The 24,668-nt window shown below is 56.6% G+C and overlaps 1 protein-coding gene across 4 annotated transcripts in view; it reads left to right on the top strand.

Annotated features, from left to right (window-relative positions):
* The window catches only part of LOC140721488 (NACHT, LRR and PYD domains-containing protein 3-like), a 73,741-nt gene that overhangs the window by 31,829 nt on the left and 17,244 nt on the right, over nt 1-24,668 (top strand). For all 4 annotated transcript variants that reach the window (XM_073036305.1, XM_073036303.1, XM_073036306.1 and 1 more), the window contains one exon: nt 21,568-23,305. In XM_073036305.1, the coding sequence (XP_072892406.1) occupies nt 21,568-23,305 (1,738 nt within the window). The remainder of the gene's footprint in view (nt 1-21,567; nt 23,306-24,668) is intronic.

Genomic DNA, 24,668 nt, shown 5'->3' with positions numbered 1-24,668 from the left:
CGACACACTGTGAGACACCACACACCCCTGTCTGGGTCCTGACACACTGTGAGACACCACACACCCTTAACAGGGTCCTGACACAGTGTGAGACCCCACACACCCCTGACAAGGTCCTGACACACTGTGAGACCCCACACACCCCTGATAGGATCCTGACACACTGTGAGACCCAACACAGCCCTGACAGGGTCCTGACACACTGTGAGACCCCACACACCCCGGTCAGGGTCCTGACACAGTGTGAGAACCCACACATCCCTGACAGGGTCCTGACACACTGTGAGACACCACACACCCTTAACAGGGTCCTGACACAGTGTGAGACCCCACACATCCCTGAAAGGGTCCTGACACACTGTGAGACCCCACACAGCCCTGACAGGATCCTGACACACTGTGAGACCCCACACAGCCCTGACAGGGTCCTGACACACTGCGAGACCCCACATACCCCTGTCAGGATCCTGACACAGTGTGAGACCCCACACATCCCTGACAGGGTCCTGACACATTGTGAGACCCCACACACCCCTGACAGGATCCTGACCCACTGTGAGACCCCACACAGCCCTGACAGGGTCCTGACACACTGCGAGACCCCACATACCCCTGTCAGGATCCTGACACAGTGTGAGACCCCACACACCCCTGACAGGATCCTGACACACTGTGAGACCCCACACAGCCCTGACAGGGTACTGACACACTGTCAGGCCCCACACACCACTGTCAGGGCACCGACACACTTTCAGACCATACACACCCCGGACAGGGACCTGACACACCGTGAGACCTTACAGTCCCGGGACAAGGTCCCTGACACACTGTGAGAACCCACACACACCTGACAGGGTCCTGACACACAGTGAGACACCACACAGCCCTGACAGGGTCCTGACAGACTGTGAGGCCCCACACACCCCTGTCAGGGTCCCGACACACTTTCAGAACCCACACACCCCCGACAGGTTCCTGACACACTGCGAGACCCCACAGTCCTTTGTCAGGGTCACGACACACTGTGAGACCCCACACACCCCTGACTGGGTCCTGACACACTGTGAGACCCCACACACCCCTGACAAGGTCCTGACACACTGTGAGACCCCACACACCCCTGACAGGATCCTGACACACTGTAAGGCCCCACACAGCCCTGACAGGGAACTGACACACTGTGAGACCCCACACACCCCTGTCAGGGTCCTGACACAGTGTGAGACCCCACAAGCCCCTGACAGGGTGCTGTCACACTGTGAGACCCCACACACCTCTGACAGGGTCCTGTCACACTGTGAGACCCCATACACCCATGACAGGATCCTGTCACACTGTGAGACCCCACACACCCCTGACAGGGTACTGACACACTGTGAGATCCCACACACCCCTGACAGGGTCCTGTCACACTGTGAGACCCCACACACCCCTGACAGGATCCTGACACACTGTGAGAGCCCACACACACCTGACAGTGTCCTGACACACTGTGAAACCTCATACATCCTGAGAGACTCCTGACACACTGCAAAATCCCACACACCCCTGAGATGGCCCTGACACCCATTGATTCACTACACAACCCTGACAGATTCCTGACCCACTGTGAGACCCCACACACCCCTGACAGAGTCCTGACCCACTGTGAGACCCCACACACCCCTGACAGGGTCCTGTCACACTGTGAGACCCCACACACCCCTGACAGGATCCTGACACACTGTGAGACCCCACACACCCCTGACAGGGTCCTGACACACTGTGAGACCCCACACACCCCTGACAGGATCCTGACACACTATGAGACCCCACACACCCCTGACAGGGTCCTGTCACACTGTGAGACCCCACACACCCCTGACAGTGTCCTGACACACTAAGAGACCCCACACGCCCCTGACAGATTCCTGACCCACTGTGAGACCCCACACACCCCTGACAGTGTCCTGTCACACTGTGAGACCCCACACAGCCCTGACAGAGTCCTGACACACTAAGAGACCCCACACACCCCTGACAGAGTCCTGTCACACTGTGAGACCCCACACTCCCCCTGACAGGATCCTGACACACTGTGAGACCCCACACACCCCTGACAGGCTCCTGACAGACTGTGAGACCCCGCACACCCCTGACAGGGTCCTGTCACACTGTGAGACCCCACACACCCCTGACAGGATCCTGACACACTGTGAGAGCCCACACACACCTGACAGTGTTCTGACACACTGTGAAACCTCATACATCCTGAGAGAGTCCTGACACACTGCAAAATCCCACACACCCCTGACATGGCCCTGACATCCATTGATTCACTACATACCCCTGACAGATTCCTGACCCAATGTGAGACCCCACACAACCCTGACAGGGTCCTGTCACACTGTGAGACACCACACACCCCTGACAGAGTCCTGACACACTAAGAGACCCCACACACCCCTGACAGAGTCCTGACCCACTGTGAGACCCCACACACCCCTGACAGGATCCTGCCACACTGTGAGACCCCACACACCGTTGACTGGGTCCTGACACACTGTGAGACACCACACACCCTTAACAGGGTCATGACACACTGTGAGACACCACACACACTTAACAGGGTCCTGTCACACTGTGAGACCCCACACAACCCTAACAGGATCCTGACACACTGTGAGACACCACACACCCCTGACAGGGTCCTGTCACACTGTGAGACACCACAAACCCCTGACAGGATCCTGACACACTGTGAGACACCACACACCCCTGACAGGGTCCTGACACACCGTGAGAGCCCACGCACACCTGACAGTGTCCTGACACACTGTGAAACCTCATACATCCAGAGAGAGTCCTGACACACTGCAAAATCCCACACACCCCTGACATGGCCCTGACACCCATTGATTCACTACACACCCCTGACTGATTCCTGACACACTGTGAGACCCCACACACCCCTGACAGGGCCCTGACACACTGTGAGACCCCACACACTCCTGACAGGGTCCTGACACACTGTGAGACCCCACACACCCCTGACAGGGTCCTGACACACTGTGAGACCCCACACACCCCTGACAGGGTCCTGACACACTGTGAGACCCCACACACACCCGACAGGGTGCTGACACAATGTGAGACCCCGCACACCCCTGACAGAGTCCTGACACACTAAGAGAACCTACACACCCCTGTCAGGGTCACGACACACTTTCAGACCCCACACACCCCTGACAGAGTCCTGACACACTAAGAGACCCCACACACCCCTGTCAGGGTCACGACACACTTTCAGACCCGACAAACCCCTGACAGAGTCCTGACACACTGTGAGACCCCACACACCCCTGACTGGGTCCTGACACACTGTGAGACACCACACACCCTTAACAGGGTCCTGACACAGTGTGAGACCCCACACACCCCTGACAGGGTCCTGACACACTGTGAGACCCCACACACCCCTGACAGGATCCTGACACACTGTGAGACCCCACACACCCCTGACAGGATCCTGACACACTGTGAGACCCCACACAGCCCTGACAGGGTACTGACACACTGTGAGAACCCACATACCCCTGTCAGGTTCCTGACACAGTGTGAGACCCCACACATCCCTGAAGGGTCCTGACACACTGTGAGACCCTACACACCCCTGAAAGGGTCCTGACACACTAAGAGACCCCACACACCCCTGACATGGCCCTGACACCCATTGATACATTACACACCCCTGACAGCTTCCTGACACACTGTGAGACCCCACACACCCTCGACAGGGTCCTGACACAATGTTAGACGCCGCACACCTCTGTCAGGGTCACGACACACTTTCAGACCCGACAAACCCCTGACAGAGTCCTGACACACTGTGAGACCCCACACACCCCTGACAGGATCCTGACACACTGTGAGACCCCACACACCCCTGACTGGGTCCTAACACACTGTGAGAACCCACAGACCCCTGACAGGGTCCTGATACACTGTGAAACCCCACACACTCCCGACAGAGTCCTGACACACTGTGAGTTCCCATACATCCCTGACAGGGTCCTGAAATACTGTGAGACCCCACACACACCTGACAGGGTCCTGACACACTGTGAGACCCCACACACCCCTGACAGGATCCTGACCCACTGTGAGACACCACACACTCCTGACATGGTCCTGACACACTGTGAGACCCCACACATCCCTGACAGGGTCCTGACACACTGTGAAACCCCACACACCCCTGACAGGGTCCTGACACACTGTGAGACCCCACACACCCCTGACAGGGTCCTGACACACTGTGACGCCCCACACACCCCTGACATGATCCTGACACACTGTGAGACCCCAGACACCCCTGACAGGATCCTGACACACTGTGAGAGCCCACACACCCCTGACATGGTCCTGACACACTGTGAGACCCCACACACCCCTGACAGGATCCTGACACACCGTGAGACCTTACAGACCCGGGACAAGGTCCTGACACACTGTGAGACCCAACACAGCCCTGACAGGGTACTGACACACTGTGAGACCCCACACACCCCTGTCAGGGTCCTGACACAGCGTGAGACCCCACACACCCCTGACAGGGTCCTGACACACTGTGAGACGCCACATACCCCTGTCAGGGTCCTGACACAGTGTGAGACCCCACACATCCCGACAGGGTCCTGACACACTGTGAGACCACACACACCCCTGACAGGATCCTGACACACTGTGAGACCCCACACACCCCTGACAGGATCCTGATAAACTGTGAGACCCCACAAACCCCTGACAGGGTCCTGACACACTGTCAGACCCCACACCCCCCCTGACAGGGTCCTGACACTCTACGAGACCACACACACCCCTGTCAGTGTCCCGACACACTTTCAGAACACACACACCCCTGACAGGTTCCTGACACTCTGCGAGATCCCGCAGTCCTTTGACAGGGTCCCGACGCACTTTCAGACCCCACACACCCCTGACAGTGTCCTGACACACAGTGAGACTCCACTCACCACTGGCAGTGTCCCAACACACTTTCAGAACCCACGCACAGCTGCAGTCTCCTGACACACTGTGAGACCACACAAACCACTGACAGGGTCCTGACACACTGTGAGACCCCACACATCCCTGACAGGGTCCTGACACACTGTGAAACCCCACACACCCCTGACAGGGTCCTGACACACTGTGAGACCCCACACACCCCTGACAGGGTCCTGACACACTGTGACGCCCCACACACCCCTGACATGATCCTGACACACTGTGAGACCCCAGACACCCCTGACAGGATCCTGACACACTGTGAGAGCCCACACACGCCTGACATGGTCCTGACACACTGTGAGACCCCACACACCCCTGACAGGATCCTGACACACCGTGAGACCTTACAGACCCGGGACAAGGTCCTGACACACTGTGAGACCCCACACAGCCCTGACAGGGTACTGACACACTGTGAGACCCCACACACCCCTGTCAGGGTCCTGACACAGCGTGAGACACCACACACCCCTGACAGGGTCCTGACACACTGTGAGACGCCACATACCCCTGTCAGGGTCCTGACACAGTGTGAGACCCCACACATCCCTGACAGGGTACTGACACACTGTCAGGCCCCACACACCACTGTCAGGGCACCGACACACTTTCAGACCATACACACCCCGGACAGGGACCTGACACACCGTGAGACCTTACAGTCCCGGGACAAGGTCCTGACACACTGTGAGAACCCACACACACCTGACAGGGTCCTGACACACAGTGAGACACCACACAGCCCTGACAGGGTCCTGACAGACTGTGAGGCCCCACACACCCCTGTCAGGGTCCCGACACACTTTCAGAACCCACACACCCCCGACAGGTTCCTGACACACTGCGAGACCCCACAGTCCTTTGTCAGGGTCACGACACACTGTGAGACCCCACACACCCCTGACTGGGTCTGACACACTGTGAGACCCCACACACCCCTGACAAGGTCCTGACACACTGTGAGACCCCACACACCCCTGACAGGATCCTGACACACTGTAAGACCCCACACAGCCCTGACAGGGAACTGACACACTGTGAGACCCCACACACCCCTGTCAGGGTCCTGACACAGTGTGAGACCCCACAAGCCCCTGACAGGGTGCTGTCACACTGTGAGACCCCACACACCTCTGACAGGGTCCTGTCACACTGTGAGACCCCATACACCCATGACAGGATCCTGTCACACTGTGAGACCCCACACACCCCTGACAGGGTACTGACACACTGTGAGATCCCACACACCCCTGACAGGGTCCTGTCACACTGTGAGACCCCACACACCCCTGACAGGATCCTGACACACTGTGAGAGCCCACACACACCTGACAGTGTCCTGACACACTGTGAAACCTCATACATCCTGAGAGACTCCTGACACACTGCAAAATCCCACACACCCCTGAGATGGCCCTGACACCCATTGATTCACTACACAACCCTGACAGATTCCTGACCCACTGTGAGACCCCACACACCCCTGACAGAGTCCTGACCCACTGTGAGACCCCACACACCCCTGACAGGGTCCTGTCACACTGTGAGACCCCACACACCCCTGACAGGATCCTGACACACTGTGAGACCCCACACACCCCTGACAGGGTCCTGACACACTGTGAGACCCCACACACCCCTGACAGGATCCTGACACACTATGAGACCCCACACACCCCTGACAGGGTCCTGTCACACTGTGAGACCCCACACACCCCTGACAGTGTCCTGACACACTAAGAGACCCCACACGCCCCTGACAGATTCCTGACCCACTGTGAGACCGCACACACCCCTGACAGTGTCCTGTCACACTGTGAGACCCCACACACCCCTGACAGAGTCCTGACACACTAAGAGACCCCACACACCCCTGACAGAGTCCTGTCACACTGTGAGACCCCACACTCCCCTGACAGGATCCTGACACACTGTGAGACCCCACACACCCCTGACAGGATCCTGACAGACTGTGAGACCCCGCACACCCCTGACAGGGTCCTGTCACACTGTGAGACCCCACACACCCCTGACAGGATCCTGACACACTGTGAGAGCCCACACACACCTGACAGTGTTCTGACACACTGTGAAACCTCATACATCCTGAGAGAGTCCTGACACACTGCAAAATCCCACACACCCCTGACATGGCCCTGACATCCATTGATTCACTACATACCCCTGACAGATTCCTGACCCAATGTGAGACCCCACACAACCCTGACAGGGTCCTGTCACACTGTGAGACACCACACACCCCTGACAGAGTCCTGACACACTAAGAGACCCCACACACCCCTGACAGAGTCCTGACCCACTGTGAGACCCCACACACCCCTGACAGGATCCTGCCACACTGTGAGACCCCACACACCGTTGACTGGGTCCTGACACACTGTGAGACACCACACACCCTTAACAGGGTCATGACACACTGTGAGACACCACACACACTTAACAGGGTCCTGTCACACTGTGAGACCCCACACAACCCTAACAGGATCCTGACACACTGTGAGACACCACACACCCCTGACAGGGTCCTGTCACACTGTGAGACACCACAAACCCCTGACAGGATCCTGACACACTGTGAGACACCACACACCCCTGACAGGGTCCTGACACACCGTGAGAGCCCACGCACACCTGACAGTGTCCTGACACACTGTGAAACCTCATACATCCAGAGAGAGTCCTGACACACTGCAAAATCCCACACACCCCTGACATGGCCCTGACACCCATTGATTCACTACACACCCCTGACTGATTCCTGACACACTGTGAGACCCCACACACCCCTGACAGGGCCCTGACACACTGTGAGACCCCACACACTCCTGACAGGGTCCTGACACACTGTGAGACCCCACACACCCCTGACAGGGTCCTGACACACTGTGAGACCCCACACACCCCTGACAGGGTCCTGACACACTGTGAGACCCCACACACACCCGACAGGGTGCTGACACAATGTGAGACCCCGCACACCCCTGACAGAGTCCTGACACACTAAGAGAACCTACACACCCCTGTCAGGGTCACGACACACTTTCAGACCCCACACACCCCTGACAGAGTCCTGACACACTAAGAGACCCCACACACCCCTGTCAGGGTCACGACACACTTTCAGACCCGACAAACCCCTGACAGAGTCCTGACACACTGTGAGACCCCACACACCCCTGACAGGATCCTGACACACTGTGAGACCCCACACACCCCTGACTGGGTCCTGACACACTGTGAGACACCACACACCCTTAACAGGGTCCTGACACAGTGTGAGACCCCACACACCCCTGACAGGGTCCTGACACACTGTGAGACCCCACACACCCCTGACAGGATCCTGACACACTGTGAGACCCCACACACCCCTGACAGGATCCTGACACACTGTGAGACCCCACACAGCCCTGACAGGGTACTGACACACTGTGAGAACCCACATACCCCTGTCAGGTTCCTGACACACTGTGAGACCCCACACATCCCTGAAGGGTCCTGACACACTGTGAGACCCTACACACCCCTGACAGGGTCCTGACACACTAAGAGACCCCACACACCCCTGACATGGCCCTGACACCCATTGATACATTACACACCCCTGACAGCTTCCTGACACACTGTGAGACCCCACACACCCTCGACAGGGTCCTGACACAATGTTAGACGCCGCACACCTCTGTCAGGGTCACGACACACTTTCAGACCCGACAAACCCCTGACAGAGTCCTGACACACTGTGAGACCCCACACACCCCTGACAGGATCCTGACACACTGTGAGACCCCACACACCCCTGACTGGGTCCTAACACACTGTGAGAACCCACAGACCCCTGACAGGGTCCTGATACACTGTGAAACCCCACACACTCCCGACAGAGTCCTGACACACTGTGAGTTCCCATACATCCCTGACAGGGTCCTGAAATACTGTGAGACCCCACACACACCTGACAGGGTCCTGACACACTGTGAGACCCCACACACCCCTGACAGGATCCTGACCCACTGTGAGACACCACACACTCCTGACATGGTCCTGACACACTGTGAGACCCCACACATCCCTGACAGGGTCCTGACACACTGTGAAACCCCACACACCCCTGACAGGGTCCTGACACACTGTGAGACCCCACACACCCCTGACAGGGTCCTGACACACTGTGACGCCCCACACACCCCTGACATGATCCTGACACACTGTGAGACCCCAGACACCCCTGACAGGATCCTGACACACTGTGAGAGCCCACACACCCCTGACATGGTCCTGACACACTGTGAGACCCCACACACCCCTGACAGGATCCTGACACACCGTGAGACCTTACAGACCCGGGACAAGGTCCTGACACACTGTGAGACCCCACACAGCCCTGACAGGGTACTGACACACTGTGAGACCCCACACACCCCTGTCAGGGTCCTGACACAGCGTGAGACCCCACACACCCCTGACAGGGTCCTGACACACTGTGAGACGCCACATACCCCTGTCAGGGTCCTGACACAGTGTGAGACCCCACACATCCCGACAGGGTCCTGACACACTGTGAGACCACACACACCCCTGACAGGATCCTGACACACTGTGAGACCCCACACACCCCTGACAGGATCCTGATAAACTGTGAGACCCCACAAACCCCTGACAGGGTCCTGACACACTGTCAGACCCCACACCCCCCTGACAGGGTCCTGACACTCTACGAGACCACACACACCCCTGTCAGTGTCCCGACACACTTTCAGAACACACACACCCCTGACAGGTTCCTGACACTCTGCGAGATCCCGCAGTCCTTTGACAGGGTCCCGACGCACTTTCAGACCCCACACACCCCTGACAGTGTCCTGACACACAGTGAGACTCCACTCACCACTGGCAGTGTCCCAACACACTTTCAGAACCCACGCACAGCTGCAGTCTCCTGACACACTGTGAGACCACACAAACCACTGACAGGGTCCTGACACACTGTGAGACCCCACACATCCCTGACAGGGTCCTGACACACTGTGAAACCCCACACACCCCTGACAGGGTCCTGACACACTGTGAGACCCCACACACCCCTGACAGGGTCCTGACACACTGTGACGCCCCACACACCCCTGACATGATCCTGACACACTGTGAGACCCCAGACACCCCTGACAGGATCCTGACACACTGTGAGAGCCCACACACGCCTGACATGGTCCTGACACACTGTGAGACCCCACACACCCCTGACAGGATCCTGACACACCGTGAGACCTTACAGACCCGGGACAAGGTCCTGACACACTGTGAGACCCCACACAGCCCTGACAGGGTACTGACACACTGTGAGACCCCACACACCCCTGTCAGGGTCCTGACACAGCGTGAGACACCACACACCCCTGACAGGGTCCTGACACACTGTGAGACGCCACATACCCCTGTCAGGGTCCTGACACAGTGTGAGACCCCACACATCCCGACAGGGTCCTGACACACTGTGAGACCACACACACCCCTGACAGGATCCTGACACACTGTGAGACCCCACACACCCCTGACAGGATCCTGATAAACTGTGAGACCCCACAAACCCCTGACAGGGTCCTGACACACTGTCAGACCCCACACCCCCCTGACAGGGTCCTGACACTCTACGAGACCACACACACCCCTGTCAATGTCACGACACACTTTCAGAACACACACACCCCTGACAGGTTCCTGACACTCTGCGAGATCCCACAGTCCTTTGACAGGGTCCCGACGCACTTTCAGACCCCACACACCCCTGACAGTGTCCTGACACACAGTGAGACTCCACTCACCACTGGCAGTGTCCCAACACACTTTCAGAACCCACGCACAGCTGCAGTCTCCTGACACACTGTGAGACCACACAAACCACTGACAGGGTCCTGACACACTTTCAGACCCCACACAGCCCTGTCAGAGTCCTGACACAGTGTGAGACCCCACACACCCCTTACAGGGTCCTGACACACTGTGAGATACCACACACCCCTGTCAGGGTCCTGACACACTAAGAGACCCCACACACCCCTGACAGGGTCCTGACACACTGTGAGACACCACACACCCTTAACAGGGTCCTGACACAGTGTGAGACCCCACACACCCGTGACAGTGTCCTGACACCCATTGATTCACTACACACCCCTGACTGATTCCTGACACACTGTGAGACCCCACACAACCCTGACAGGGTCCTGTCACACTGTGAGACCCCACACAACCCTGACAGGGTCCTGTCACACTGTGAGACCCCACACACCCCTGACATGGCCCGGACACCCATTGATACATTACACACCCCTGACTGATTCCTGACACACTGTGAGACCCCACACACCCCTGACAGGGTCCTGACACACTGTGAGACCCCACGCACCCCTGTCAGGGTCACGACACACTTTCAGACCCCACACACCCCTGACAGAGTCCTGACACACTGTGAGACCCCACATACCCCTGTCAGGGTCCTGACACAGTGTGAGACCCCACACATCCCTGACAGGGTCCTAACACACTGTGAGACCCCACACACCCCTGACAGGATCCTGACACACTGTGAGATCCCACACAACCCTGACAGTGTCCTGACACACAGTGAGACTCCACTCACCACTGGCAGTGTCCCAACACACTTTCAGAACCCACGCACAGCAGCAGTCTCCTGACACACTGTGAGACCACACAAACCACTGACAGGGTCCTGACACACTTTCAGACCCCACACAGCCCTGTCAGAGTCGTGACACAGTGTGAGACCCCACACTCCCCTTACAGGGTCCTGACACACTGTGACATACCACACACCCCTGTCAGGGTCCTGACACACTAAGAGACCCCACACACCACTGTCAGGGTCACGACACACTGTGAGACCCCACACACCCTTAACAGGGTCCTGACACAGTGTGAGACCCCACACACCCCTAACAGGGTCCTGACACACAGTAAGACCCCACACACCCCTAACAGGGTCCTGACACACTGTGAGACCCCACACACCCCTAACAGGGTCCTGACACACTGTGAGACCCCACACACCCCTGACAGGATCCTCACACACACTGTGAGACCCCACACACCCCTGGCAGTGTCCCAACGCACTTTCAGAACCCACGCACAGCTGCAGTATCCTGACACTCTGTGAGAGCCCACACACCCCTGACAAGGGTCCTGACACACGGTGAGATACCACAGACCCCTGACAGGGTCCTGACACACTGTGAGACCCCACACACCCCTGACAGGGTCCAGACACACTGTGAGACCCCACACACCCCTGGCAGTGTCCTGACACACTGTGAGATCCCACACACCCCCTGACAAGGTCCTGACACACTGTGAGATCCCACACATCCCTGACAGGGTCCTGACACACTGTGAGATCCCACACACCCCTGACAGGGTCCTGACAGACTGTGAGGCCCCACACACCCCTGTCAGGGTCCCGACACACTTTCAAACCCCACACACCCCTGACAGGGTCCTGACACACTTTCAGACCCCACACAACCCTGACAGGCTCCTGACACACCCGTGAGACCCGACCGACTCCTGACAGGGTCACGACAAGCATTGATACAACACTCACCACTGGCAGTGTCCCAACACACTTTCAGAACCTACGCACAGCTGCAGTGTCCTGATAGACTGTGAGACCACACAAACCACTGACAGGGTCCTGACACAGTTTCAGACCCCACACACCCCCTGACAGAGTCCTGACACACTAAGAGACCCCACACAACCCTGTCAGGGTCACGACACACTTTCAGACCCCACACACCCCTGACAGGATCCTGACACACTGTGAGACCCCACACACCCCTGACTGGATCCTGACACACTGTGAGACACCACACACCCTTAACAGGGTCCTGACACAGTGTGAGACCCCACACACCCCTGACAGGGTCCTGTCACACTGTGAGTCCCCACACACCCCCTGACAGGGTCCTGTCACACTGTGAGACCCCCACACACCCCTGACAGGATCCTGTCACACTGTGAGACCCCACACACCCCTGACAGGATCGTGACACACTGTGAGACCCCACAAACCCCTGACAGGATCCTGACACACTGTGAGAGCCCACACACACCTGACAGTGTCCTGACACACTGTGAAACCTCATACATCCTGACAGAGTCCTGACACACTGCAAAATCCCACACAGCCCTGACATGGCCCTGACACCCATTGATTCACTACACAACCCTGACTGATTTCTGACACACTGTGAGACTCCACACAACCCGGACAGATTCCTGACCCACTGTGAGACCCCACACACCCCTGACAGTGTCCTGACACACTGTGAGACTCCACACACCCCTGACAGGGTCCTGACACACTGTGAGACCCCACACACCCCTGACAGGATCCTCACACACACTGTGAGACCCCACACTCCCCTGACAGGATCCTGACACACTTTGAGACCCCACACACCCCTGACAGAGTCCTGACACACTGTGAGACGCCACACACCCCTGACAGGGTCCTGTCACACTGTGAGACCCCACACACCCCTGACAGAGTCCTGACACACTGTGAGACCCCACACACCCCTGACAGAGTCCTGACCCACTGTGAGACTCCACACACCCCTGACAGGGTCCTGACACACTGTGAGACTCCACACACCCCTGACAGGGTCCTGACACACTGTGAGACCCCACACACCCCTGACAGGATCCTCACACACACTGTGAGACCCCACACACCCCGGCAGTGTCCCAACGCACTTTCAGAACCCATGCACAGCTGCAGTCTCCTGACACTCTGTGAGAGCCCACACACCCCTGACAAGGGTCCTGACACACGTTGAGATACCACACACCCCTGACAGGGTCCTGACACACTGTGAGACCCCACACACCCCTGACAGGGTCCAGACACACTGTGAAACCCCACACACCCCTGGCAGTGTCCTGACACACTGTGAGACCCCACACACACCTGTCAGGGTCCCGACACAGTGTGAGACCCCGCACTACCCTGACAGGATCCTGACACACTGTGAGACCCCACACACGCCTGACAGGCTCCTGACACACTGTGAAACCCCACACACACCTGACAGGGTCCTGACACACTGTGTGATCCCACACACCCGTGACAGGGTCCTGACACACTGTGAGGCCCCACACACCCCTGACTGGATCCTGACACACTGTGAGACACCACACACCCTTAACAGGGTCCTGACACAGTGTGAGACCCCACACACCCCTGACAGGGTCCTGTCACACTGTGAGTCCCCACACACCCCTGACAGGGTCCTGTCACACTGTGAGACCCCACACACCCCTGACAGGATCCTGTCACACTGAGACCCCACACACCCCTGACAGGATCGTGACACACTGTGAAACCCCACACACCCCTGACAGGGTCCTGTCACACTGTGAGACCCCACACACCCCTGACAGGGTCCTGTCACACTGTGAGTCCCCACACACCCCTGACAGTGTCCTGACACACTGTGAAACCTCATACATCCTGACAGAGTCCTGACACACTGCAAAATCCCACACACCCCTGACATGCCCCTGACACCCATTGATTCACTACACACCCCTGACTGATTCCTGACACACTGTGAGACCCCACACAACCCTGACAGGGTCCTGTCACACTGTGAGACCCCACACAACCCTGACAGGGTCCTGTCACACTGTGAGACCCCACACACCCCTGACAGAGTCCTGACACACTAAGAGACCCCACACACCCCTGACATGGCCCTGACACCAATTGATACATTACACACCCCTGACTGATTCCTGACACACTGTGAGACCCCACACACCCCCGACAGGGTCCTGACACACTGTGAGACCCCACACACCCCTGACAGGGTCCTGACACACTGTGAGACCCCACACACCCCTGTCAGGGTCACGACACACTTTCAGACCCCACACACCCCTCACAGAGTCCTAACACACTGTGAGACCCCACATACCCCTGTCAGGGTCCTGACACAGTGTGAGACCCCACACATCCCTGACAGGGTCCTAACACACTGTGAGACCCCACACACCCCTGACAGGATCCTGACACACTGTGAGACCCCACACAGCCCTGACAGGGTCCTGACACACTGTGAGACCCCACACACCCCTGACAGGGTACTGACACACCGTGAGACACCACACAGCACTGTCAGGGTACTGACACACCGTGAGACACCACACACCCCTGACAGGGTACTGACACACTGTGAGACCACACACATCCCTGACAGGGTCCTGACACACCGTGAGACACCACACACCACTGTCAGGGTACTGACACACCGTGAGACACCACACATCCCTGACAGGGTACTGACACACTGTCAGACCCCACACACAACTGTCAGGGCACCGACACACTTTCAGACCACACACACCCCTGACAGGGTCCTGACACACGGTGAGACCCCACACACCCCTGACAGGGTCCTGACACACTGTGAGACCCCACACACCCCTGACACGATCCTGAACCACTGTGAGACACCACACACTCCTGACATGGTCCTGACACACTGTGAGACCCCACACACCCCTGACACGATCCTGAACCACTGTGAGACACCACACACCACTGACAGGATCCTGACACACTGTGAGAGCCCACACACCCCTGACACGATCCTGACACACTGTGAGACCCCACACACCCCTGACAGGATCCTGACACACTGTGAGAGCCCACACACCCCCGACATGGTCCTGACACACTGTGAGACCCCACACACCCCTGACAGGATCCTGACACACCGTGAGACCTTACAGACCCGGGACAAGGTCCTGACACACTGTGAGACCCCACACAGCCCTGACAGGGTCCTGAAACAGTGTGAGACCCCACACACCCCTGACAGGGTCCTGACACACCGTGAAACCTTACAGACCCGGGACAAGGTCCTGACACACTGGGAGACCCCACATACCCCTGTCAGGGTCCTGACACAGAGTGAGACCCGACACACCCCTGACAGGGTCCTGACACACTGTGAGACCCCACACACCCCCTGACAGGGTCCTGACACACTGTGAGACCCCACACAACCCTGACAGGGTCCTGACACACTGTGAGACCCCACATACCCCTGTCAGGGTCCTGACACAGTGTGAGATCCCACACATCCCTGACAGGGTCCTGACACACTGTGAGACCCCACACACCCCTGACAGGGTCCAGACACACTGTGAGACCCCACACACCCCTGGCAGTGTCCTGACACACTGTGAGACCCCACACACACCTGTCAGGGTCCCGACACAGTGTGAGACCCCCGCACTACCCTGACAGGGTCCTGACACACTGTGAGATCCCACACACCCCTGACAGGGTCCTGACACACTGTGAGATCCCACACATCCCTGACACGCTCCTGACACACTGTGAGATCCCACACACCCCTGACAGGGTCCTGACACACTGTGAGGCCCCACACACCCCTGTCAGGGTCCCGACACACTTTCAGACCCCACACAACCCTGACAGGCTCCTGACACACCGTGAGACCCGACCGACTCCTAACAGGGTCCCGACAAGCATTGATACAACACTCACCACTGGCAGTGTCCCAACACACTTTCAGAACCTACGCACAGCTGCAGTGTCCTGATAGACTGTGAGACCACACAAACCACTGACAGGGTCCTGACACAGTTTCAGACCCCACACACCCCTGACAGAGTCCTGACACACTAAGAGACCCCACACAACCCTGTCAGGGTCACGACACACTTTCAGACCCCCACACACCCCTGACAGGATCCTGACACACTGTGAGACCCCACACACCCCTGACTGGATCCTGACACACTGTGAGACACCACACACCCTTAACAGGGTCCTGACAAAGTGTGAGACCCCACACACTCCTGACAGGGTCCTGTCACACTGTGAGTCCCCACACACACCTGACAGGGTCCTGTCACACTGTGAGACCCCACACACCCCTGACAGGATCCTGTCACACTGTGAGACCCCACACACCCCTGACAGGATCGTGACACACTGTGAGACCCCACAAACCCCTGACAGGATCCTGACACACTGTGAGAGCCCACACACACCTGACAGTGTCCTGACACACTGTGAAACCTCATACATCCTGACAGAGTCCTGACACACTGCAAAATCCCACACAGCCCTGACATGCCCCTGACACCCATTGATTCACTACACACACCCCTGACTGATTCCTGACACACTGTGAGACTCCACACAACCCTGACAGATTCCTGACCCACTGTGAGACCCCACACACCCCTGACAGTGTCCTGTCACACTGTGAGACCCCACACTCCCCTGACAGGATCCTGACACACTTTGAGACCCCACACACCCCTGACAGAGTCCTGACACACTGTGAGACCCCACACACCCCTGACAGGGTCCTGTCACACTGTGAGACCCCACACACCCCTGACAGAGTCCTGACCCACTGTGAGACTCCACACACCCCTGACAGGGTCCTGACACACTGTGAGACCCCACACACCCCTGACAGAGTCCTGACACACTGTGAGACCCCACACACCCCTGACAAAGTCCTGACCCACTGTGAGACTCCACACACCCCTGACAGGGTCCTGACACACTGTGAGACCCCACACACTCCTGACAGTGTCCTGACACACTGTGAGACCCCACACACCCCTGACAGAGTCCTGACCCACTGTGAGACTCCACACACCCCTGACAGGGTCCTGACACACTGTGAGACCCCACACACCCCTGACATGGCCCTGACACCCATTGATACATTACACACCCCTGACTGATTCCTGACACACTGTGAGACCCCACACACCCCCGACAGGGCCCTGACACAATGTGAGACCCCGCACACCCCTGACAGAGTCCTGTCACACTGTGAGACCCCACACACCCCTGACAGAGTCCTGACCCACTGTGAGACTCCACACACCCCTGACAGGGTCCTGACACACTGTGAGACCCCACACACCCCTGACAGAGTCCTGACACACCGTGAGACCCCACACACCCCTGACAAAGTCCTGACCCACTGTGAGACTCCACACACCCCTGACAGGGTCCTGACACACTGTGAGACCCCACACACTCCTGACAGTGTCCTGACACACTGTGAGACCCCACACACCCCTGACAGAGTCCTGACCCACTGTGAGACTCCACACAGCCCTGACAGGGTCCTGACACACTGTGAGACCCCACACACCCCTGACATGGCCCTGACACCCATTGATACATTACACACCCCTGACTGATTCCTGACACACTGTGAGACCCCACACACCCCCGACAGGGCCCTGACACAATGTGAGACCCCGCACACCCCTGACAGAGTCCTGACACACTAAGAGACCCTACACACCCCTGACAGAGTCCTGACACACTAAGAGACCCTACACACCCCTGACAGAGTCCTGACACACTGTGAGACCCCACACACCCCTGACAGATTCCTGACACACTGTGAGACCCCACACACCCCCGACAGGGCCCTGACACACTGTGAGACCCCACACACCCCCGACAGGGCCCTGACACACTTTCAGACCCCACACACCCCTGACAGAGTCCTGACTCACTAAGAGACCCCACACACCCCTGACAGGGTCCTGACACACTGTGAGACTCCACACACCCCTGTCAGGGTCACGACACACTTTCAGACCCCACACACCCCTGACAGAGTCCTGACACACTGTGAGACCCCACACACCCCTGACTGATTCCTGACACACTGTGAGACCCCACACACCCCTGACAGATTCCTGACCCACTGTGAGACTCCACACACCCCTGACAGTGTCCTGACACACTGTGAGACCCCACACACCCCTGACATGGCCATGACACCCATTGATACATTACACACCCCTGACTGATTCCTGAAACACTGTGAGACCCCACACACCCCCGACAGGGCCCTGACACAATGTGAGACCCCGCACACCCCTGACAGAGTCCTGACACACTAAGAGACCCTACACACCCCTGACAGAGTCCTGACACACTAAGAGACCCTACACACCCCTGACAGAGTCCTGACACACTAAGAGACCCCACACACCCCCGACAGGGCCCTGACACACTGTGAGACCCCACACACCCCTGACAGAGTCCTGACACACTGTGAGACCCCACACACCCCTGACAGATTCCTGACACACTGTGAGACCCCACACATCCCCGACAGGGCCCTGACACACTGTGAGACCCCACACACCCCCGACAGGTCCCTGACACACTTTCAGACCCCACACACCCCTGACAGAGTCCTGACTCACTAAGAGACCCCACACACCCCTGACAGGGTCCTGACACACTGTGAGACTCCACACACCCCTGTCAGGGTCACGACACACTTTCAGACCCCACACACCCCTGACACAGTCCTGACACACTGTGAGATCCCACACACATTTGACAGGATCCTGACACACTGTGAGACCCCACACACCCCTGACTGGGTCCTGACACACTGTGAGACACCACACACCCTTAACAGGGTCCTGACACAGTGTGAGACCCCACACACCCCTGACAGGGTCCTGACACACTGTGAGACCCCACACAGCCCTGAGAGGGTACTGACACACTGTGAGACCCCACATACCCCTGTCAGGGTCCTGACACAGTGTGAGACCCAACACATCCCTGACAGGGTCCTAACACACTGTGAGACCCCACACACCCCTGACAGGATCCTGACACACTGTGAGACGCCACACAGCCCTGACAGGGTCCTGACACACTGTGAGACCCCACACACCCCTGACGGTCCTGTCACACTGTGAGACCCCACACACCCCTGACAGGGTCCTGACCCACTGTGAGTCCCCACACAGCCCTGACAGGGTACTGACACACTGTCAGACCCCTCACACCACTGTCAGGGCACCGACACACTTTCAGACCACACACACCCCTGACAGGGTCCTGACACACTGTGAGATCCCACACACCCCTGACAGGGTCCTGACACACTGTGAGACCCCACTCACCCCTGACATGATCCTGACACACTGTGAGACCCCACACACCCCTGACAGGATCCTGACACACTGTGAGAGCCCACACACCCCTGACATGGTCCTGACACACTGTGAGAGCCCACACACCCCTGACAGGATCCTGACACACCGTGAGACCTTACAGACCCGGGACAAGGTCCTGACACACTGTGAGACCCCAAACAGCCCTGACAGGGTACTGACACACTGTCAGACCCCACATACCCCTGTCAGGGTACTGACACACTGTCAGACCCCACACACCCCTGACAGGGTCCTGACACACTGTCAGACCCCACACACCACTGTCAGGGCACCGACACACTTTCAGACCACACACACCCCTGACAGGGTCCTGACACACCGTGAGACCTTACAGACCCGGGACAAGGTCCTGACACACTGTGAGAACCCACACACACCTGACAGGGTCCTGACACACTGTGAGACCCCACGCACTTCTGACAGTGTCTTGACACACAGTGAGACATCACTCATACCTGGCAGTGTCCGAACACACTTTCAGACCCTACGCACAGCTGAAGGGTCCTGATAGACTGTGAGACCACACACACCACTGACAGGGTCCTGACACACTGTGAGAACCCACACACTGCTGACAGGGTCCTGACGCACTAAGAGACGCCACACACCCCTGTTAGGGTCCCGACACACCTTCAGACCCCACACACCCCTGACAGATTCCTGACACACCGTGAGACCCCACACACCCCTGACAGGGTCCTGAGACAATTTCAGACCCCTCACACACCTGACAGGGTCCTGACACACAGTGAGACATCACTCACACCTGGCAGTGTCCCAACACACATTCAGAACCTACGCACAGCTGCAGTGTCCTAATAGACTGTGAGACCCCACACACCTCTGACAGGGTCCTGACACACTGTGAGACCCCACACACCCCTGACAGGATTAAAAGCCACTTTGAGATGCCACACACCCCAACCAGACACCCACAGTGCACGTGCTGATGCGCAAAGTTACTTCTTTGTATTTTGAATCAGTGACGGTGGAGGGGAGGGGGAGCTGTTATTCCCCGACCTGTTCCTCTGACAGAATGCCCACTACCCTCTTCTCCATCTCGATACGCCACATCAACACTGGAGACGAAACGTTTCTTCCACAGGAAAAAATGACAGCTGTGACAGTAGTGGGAGATTGTCCGGTATGGGACAGTTGGGGGTCGGTAAACTACCAGGGAAATACTCACCTTCACAGCACAGTTAATGTGGAAATGTGATGACCTGGTGTTTATCTAGACCAGGGCTCTCTGTGCAGTCAGGGGTCTGTTAATTGAATTTACTTTACTGTACGAACATCCATTGATGAATCCAATTAATACAATGGCTCTGAGCTAAGTCTTGTGTGCTTAAATTCTGAGTTCTGAGATGAGGTATCTAACAGTTTGTCCACTGTCTGTTCCGATGGAAGATGTTCAACAGAAACACAAGGAGACTCTGCGGGCACAAACTGGAACACTGAGAGTGAACACGATCCTGATGAGGGAGAAGGAGAAGGTTTTCCAGCTGGTTGATCGATACGCTGAGCTCACGGTCATTTCTACTGTTCGAGATCGGAGACTGGTGGAACATGAGCTGCTGGCAAGAGGGAGAGACCACGAGGAGTGGAGAGAGAAACATCTCCAAGGAGAGCTGGAAAAAATCCGAACTGATCAGTTGTTCCAGAGCAGGTTTTCCCAAAGTTACTCCACATCTGGGAGTTCGGCAGCAATGGCCGGAGTCCCGGGGATTGGGAAAACAACGATGGTTCAAAAGATTGTTTATGACTGGGCCACAGGGAAAATATACCAACAATTCCAGTTTGTCTTCAGTTTCAAATTCCGTGATTTAAACACCATTAACTGCAGAATAAATCTGAAGGGGCTGATTCTGGATCAGTATCCTTACTTTGGGAATATCCTGAGAGAGGTCTGGAAGAACCCAGAGGGATTGCTGTTTATATTCGATGGTTTGGATGAATTCAATGACACAATTGATTTTGCTGACAGTCGGAGAGACACAGAACCTCAGTCCACATGCACAGATCCTGATTTCAAGTGTACGGTGTCTGACATTGTGTACAGTTTAATCCAGCACAAGCTGCTCCCAGGGTGTTCAGTGCTGGTGACCACCCGCCCCACTGCGTTGCATTTATTGGAAAAGGCGGAGATCAGTATCCAGGCTGAAATCCTGGGATTTGTTGGTGAAGAACGGAAGGAATATTTCATCAGGCATTTTGAAGATCAGACGGTGGCGGAAGCTGTTTTCAAACACGTGAAGGAGAACGAGATCCTGTACACCATGAGCTACAACCCCTCCTACTGCTGGATCCTCGCACTGGCACTGGGCCCCTTCTTCACACAAAGAGTCAGGGACCCGCAGCGAGTTCCCAAGACCATCACTCAACTGTACTCCTACTATATTTACAACATCCTGAAAAACCACGGCCGTGAGATTGAGAACCCCCGTGATGTGTTACTCAGGGTTGGTCAGATGGCCTTCAGAGGAGTGTCCGAGAGGAAGATTGTGTTTTCAGATGGAGATTTGATCAAGTACAATCTGCAGCCTTCCCAGTTCCTGTCCGGGTTCCTGATGGAGCTTTTGGAGAGAGAGGATTCTGCCCAGAACATGGTGTACACATTCCCACACCTCACCATCCAAGAGTTTGTAGCTGCAGTCTCACAATTCCTGAATCCACATCCCGGGGATATCCTGAAATTCCTCACTGAAGCTCACAACACGACAGATGGGCGATTTGAGGTATTTCTCCGTTTTGTTGCTGGTCTCTCCAACCCAATGACAGCTCGGGGCCTGGAGGAGTTTCTGGGACCATTTCCCAATGAAACAACCTGCCGTGTGATTGACTGGGTGAAGGAGGAGGTTAAACGCCAGAGTAGAAACACATGGAGTGAAGCTGGTAAAAGGAGGCTCCTGAACACATTCCACTACCTGTTTGAGTCTCTGAATCGTGGACTGGCTCAGGCCGTACTGGGATCTGTGGAAACACCATCATTCAGTAGAATGTCACTGACCCCGATTGACTGCGCGGTCCTGTCTCATGTCATCGGACTCTGTGATACAATAAAACACCTTGACCTGGAGAAATGCCACATTCAGTGTGAAGGAATCCAGCGGCTGGGACCCGGGCTGCACAAGTGCCAGGAGTTGAGGTAACTTGATTTATCTCTCACTCGGAACTGTGAAACTGTTCCATTGTGTTGTTTCAATGTAAAGGAATTTCGGTAAATCTGTAGTAAATCAGATTGTGAAGAATTGTGACAAATGCCCAGGGGATTGGTCTGTAATTCTCCACGGATGGGAGGGTTCTGTGGTTCCTTGTGAAGAGATGTTGGAGACTTCATCAGATCAGTGAACAACGGCTATTGGTTTAATGGTAGTAAATCACAGGAATGGCCGTGTTTCTCACTGCCTGTGACACGTCCATTGACAATGTTCCTTCTCACTGTTACTGACACCCAAACCGACACTGACTGCAGCAGGTGGGTCAGAGATTCACTCCCCCTTCCCGGTGAGGGACAAGAGACCATCAGCAGACTGTCCCAGTGAGAAGGAAAGAAATACCATTGTGAGATTGTCCTCCCCTGCCCTTCCCCGTGTGTGACTTTGCTCACTTCCAGATACGCAGAGAGCGAGGGCGCATCTCCTCTGGGCCTCTGTTCAGACCCAACACACACGTACAAAAAATTTCTGCATCCTCTCGTCTTGTAGGTTTATCATTTACCCTTGGAATCCTCCTGTGGGACCTCTCATCCCAATCCCCATTCCATTCTTTGGAATCTCGCCCCCATCCCCATTCCTCCTGTGGGATGTCTTCCCCCCCCCCTTCACCTGTGAGATCGCTCTTCCCCATCCCCCTTCCTTCAATGGATTTCTCTTCCCCATCCCTTCCTACTGTTGGAACTCTCTTCCCCATTGCCATATTCCTGTCAGATCTCTCTTTGGCATGCCCCATTGTTCGGTGGAATTTCTCTTCCTCAAACCCCTTCCTCCTGTGAGATTTCTCTTCCCCATCCCTTCCTGCTGTTGGAACTCTCTTCCCCACACCCTTTCCTCCTGTGGGATCTCTCTCCCCCATTGACATATTCCTGTCGGATCTCTCTTTGGCATGCCCCATTGTTCGGTGGAATTTCTCTTCCTCAAACCCCTTCCTCCTGTGAGATTTCTCTTCCCCATCCCTTCCTGCTGTTGGAACTCTCTTCCCCACACCCTTTTCTCCTGTGGGATCACTCTCCCCCATTGACATATTCCTGTCAGATCACTCTTTGGCATGCCCCATTGTTCGGTGGAATTTCTCTTCCACAACCCCCTTCCTCCTGTGAGATTTCTCTTCCCAGTCCCACATCCTCCTGTGGGAACTCTCTTCCACATCCCTCCTCCTTCTGGCCAATCTCTCAACCCCTTCCCCCTTTATCCTGTTTAATCTCTCTCTATATCCCCCTTCCTCCTGTGGGATCTCTCTTCCCCATCCCCCTTCCTCCTGTGGGATCTCTCTTCCCCATCCCCACTCCTCCT

The sequence above is a fragment of the Hemitrygon akajei genome, unplaced genomic scaffold (assembly GCF_048418815.1).
Source record: "Hemitrygon akajei unplaced genomic scaffold, sHemAka1.3 Scf000057, whole genome shotgun sequence".
Lineage (NCBI taxonomy): Eukaryota > Metazoa > Chordata > Chondrichthyes > Myliobatiformes > Dasyatidae > Hemitrygon > Hemitrygon akajei.
Note: the sequence above shows the minus strand (reverse complement) of the source record. Positions and strands in the feature narration are given on the sequence as shown.